Source organism: Atta colombica, unplaced genomic scaffold (assembly GCF_001594045.1).
Source record: "Atta colombica isolate Treedump-2 unplaced genomic scaffold, Acol1.0 scaffold52, whole genome shotgun sequence".
NCBI lineage: Eukaryota > Metazoa > Arthropoda > Insecta > Hymenoptera > Formicidae > Atta > Atta colombica.
The window spans coordinates 245,665-247,968 of record NW_017259542.1 but is presented as its reverse complement, the minus strand read 5'-3'; the positions used below and the strand labels follow the sequence as shown (position 1 = coordinate 247,968).

The 2,304-nt window shown below is 33.6% G+C and overlaps 1 protein-coding gene across 1 annotated transcript in view; it reads left to right on the top strand.

Annotated features, from left to right (window-relative positions):
* The window catches only part of LOC108691800, a 38,535-nt gene that overhangs the window by 30,799 nt on the left and 5,432 nt on the right, over nucleotides 1–2,304 (top strand). Inside the window, exons 9-10 of the mRNA XM_018199711.1 lie at nucleotides 832–1,247; nucleotides 1,881–2,093. Coding sequence (XP_018055200.1) covers nucleotides 832–1,247; nucleotides 1,881–2,093 — 629 coding nt within the window. The remainder of the gene's footprint in view (nucleotides 1–831; nucleotides 1,248–1,880; nucleotides 2,094–2,304) is intronic.

Here is a 2,304-nt window from a genome sequence, read left to right as displayed (position 1 = left end):
CTACTCTAATTGCGAATTAAATTGACAAGCAATTTTAATAATTTGTTGCTACAATTCAGGCATCATATTATAAAGATGTTAATATGTTAAAAAACTGTTAATAAAAATTTATTGTGAAAAATATTACACCTCGGCTGGGAATCGAATCCGAATCTCTCTATATTCCGTACGAGCGTCCTAAGCCTTTAGACCATGGTGGTAACATCAAATTATTAAAATTGCTTGTCAATTTAATTCGCGATTACTAGAGTAGTTTAATTGCGTTTAGTTCGGAAAAACAATTTGGTGCATTTCGAAAGACTACAATATGATATATATGCAAGTACATATATGTTATATATAATAATTCAAGATTGAATTATTTAAGCAATGAAGATCTAGCTTCGACCATTATAGACATTTTAATTTCTAATATTGATTGTGTATAAAAATTAATTTCTTATTAATCGTACAGGAATTCCTTGCTATTCCTAGTTATTCTCTCTTACAGCTTGTTAACATTATTTTAGATTAAATTACAAAGCAAAATTAAGAATCAGATATTGTTCGAAATTATGTCAAATATTATACAATACAAAATTATATGCACATTTAATTATTGTCCGTTCTCTATAATATAGATATTGATAAAAAAAAATCTCTATTCTAAATAGTATTATATTACATAATCATTAATAAGAATGCTAGTTCTATCTATATATAAATATCAATTACGAGCTTCGTCTCAGAATGATAAGACGCGAAAATTCTGAAATCCATTATAATAAGCATCTATTATTTCGATTCCTTGTGAAAAATCGTTCAAAATCTTTTCGCGACTCGTTCAAACAGGTCTTTCCGAGCTTGGCACCTGACGCGCCACCCGAAGAAGAGTTAACTGTACGTGAGACTAGGTACTGGGGCGTTTTGAAGAGTGGCCATACGCGCTTCATGGTCCCGTTGTGCGAGCGACGCGATGTTCTGTCGGCGACGGACTATCTGATCCTCTTCCAGAATTTGGATGAGTTGCTCAAACTGTCCGAGGAGATCAGAGATGAGGGCGGCGGTGTCGACAGCTATCTCTGTAGAGTTCCTAAAATCACAGCTGCCTACCGAAGATACCTCAGTGGCCTACAACGTGCCTGCTGCCTGCTGGTCGCTCTCAGGCGGAACGCGGCCTTCGCCAAACTAGTCTGCGAGCCCGCCGTGCCACACAAACGACGCCCCGATCTCACCGGGGTGTTGCTTCTACCCTTAGAACACTACAGGTTGGCTAATTGCTAATTGATCGTTTCCTTTATAAAGAGATCTAATTTGCTTGTCAATCTTTTTCATTTGATAAAAACCACATCTTGTAAGAAATAAAGCTGTTAAATTTAATTATTAAACATGGAAATTAGTAAATAAACCGTGATATGCATATGTATGTTTTTTTTTTATGAAGTTGTTGCTAATATAAAAAGATGAAAGATATAAAAAAATAATTTATTCAATCGCTGCTTTCGTTTTACTTTATTTAAAGCTTCAACTGTGATGTATATATTTTCATAATTTCGTTAAGTTATTACGTTAAGAATTTGTCGTATATTTTTAATAATTCTTGATTTTTAAATATGCCTTTGCAATGAAGGTGTATTTACTTAATACTGAAGGATTACTAACTTATAGAAATCGATAATATTTTAATACTAATACTTTTAATACTATAATTTTTTCGTAAATCTTGCAATATATTATTTAAAATCTTAAATTAAAACTTGAATAGTTCTGGTTAAAATCTCGAAAACTGCAAAATTACGAAAAGAGTTTTTAATATAAATATAAAATAATTTCTCTCGCGGTGCTTATAGTATTGAGAAAGCGAAAACCGTACCGTTTTCGTAGTAAATTCATGCTTGCAGAGAGATGACAAGATTGTTGGGCCAGGCGTCCCCACGAAATTGCCAACAAGCAAGGGATTTGGCCCAGGGTTATAGAGAAGCTACGGCAAACGCGGGTGTCATGGAACCGCCGCGAGATACCGGAAGGCCTCTGCTAAGTTTACAAGAAGTAGAGTCTCGATTGGTATTTGCGAGATGCAAGCCATTTACCTTAGCGTTACCAGGAAGACGATGGTGAGCTTTTTAACTTATAATATATTAATAATAGATTTTAGAATATAGTGTTCGGAATTTAAATATCAAAACTTCAAGAACGCAGAAAAAGGATTGATAAACTAACATAACAAAAAAAAAGTTCTATAGAGATGTGCTTGTTTTTACTTCGTTTTGGAGAAAATTGCAAAAAAGAAAAGTGTAGGATTGTTTTCTTAGTTTATCGATCCTC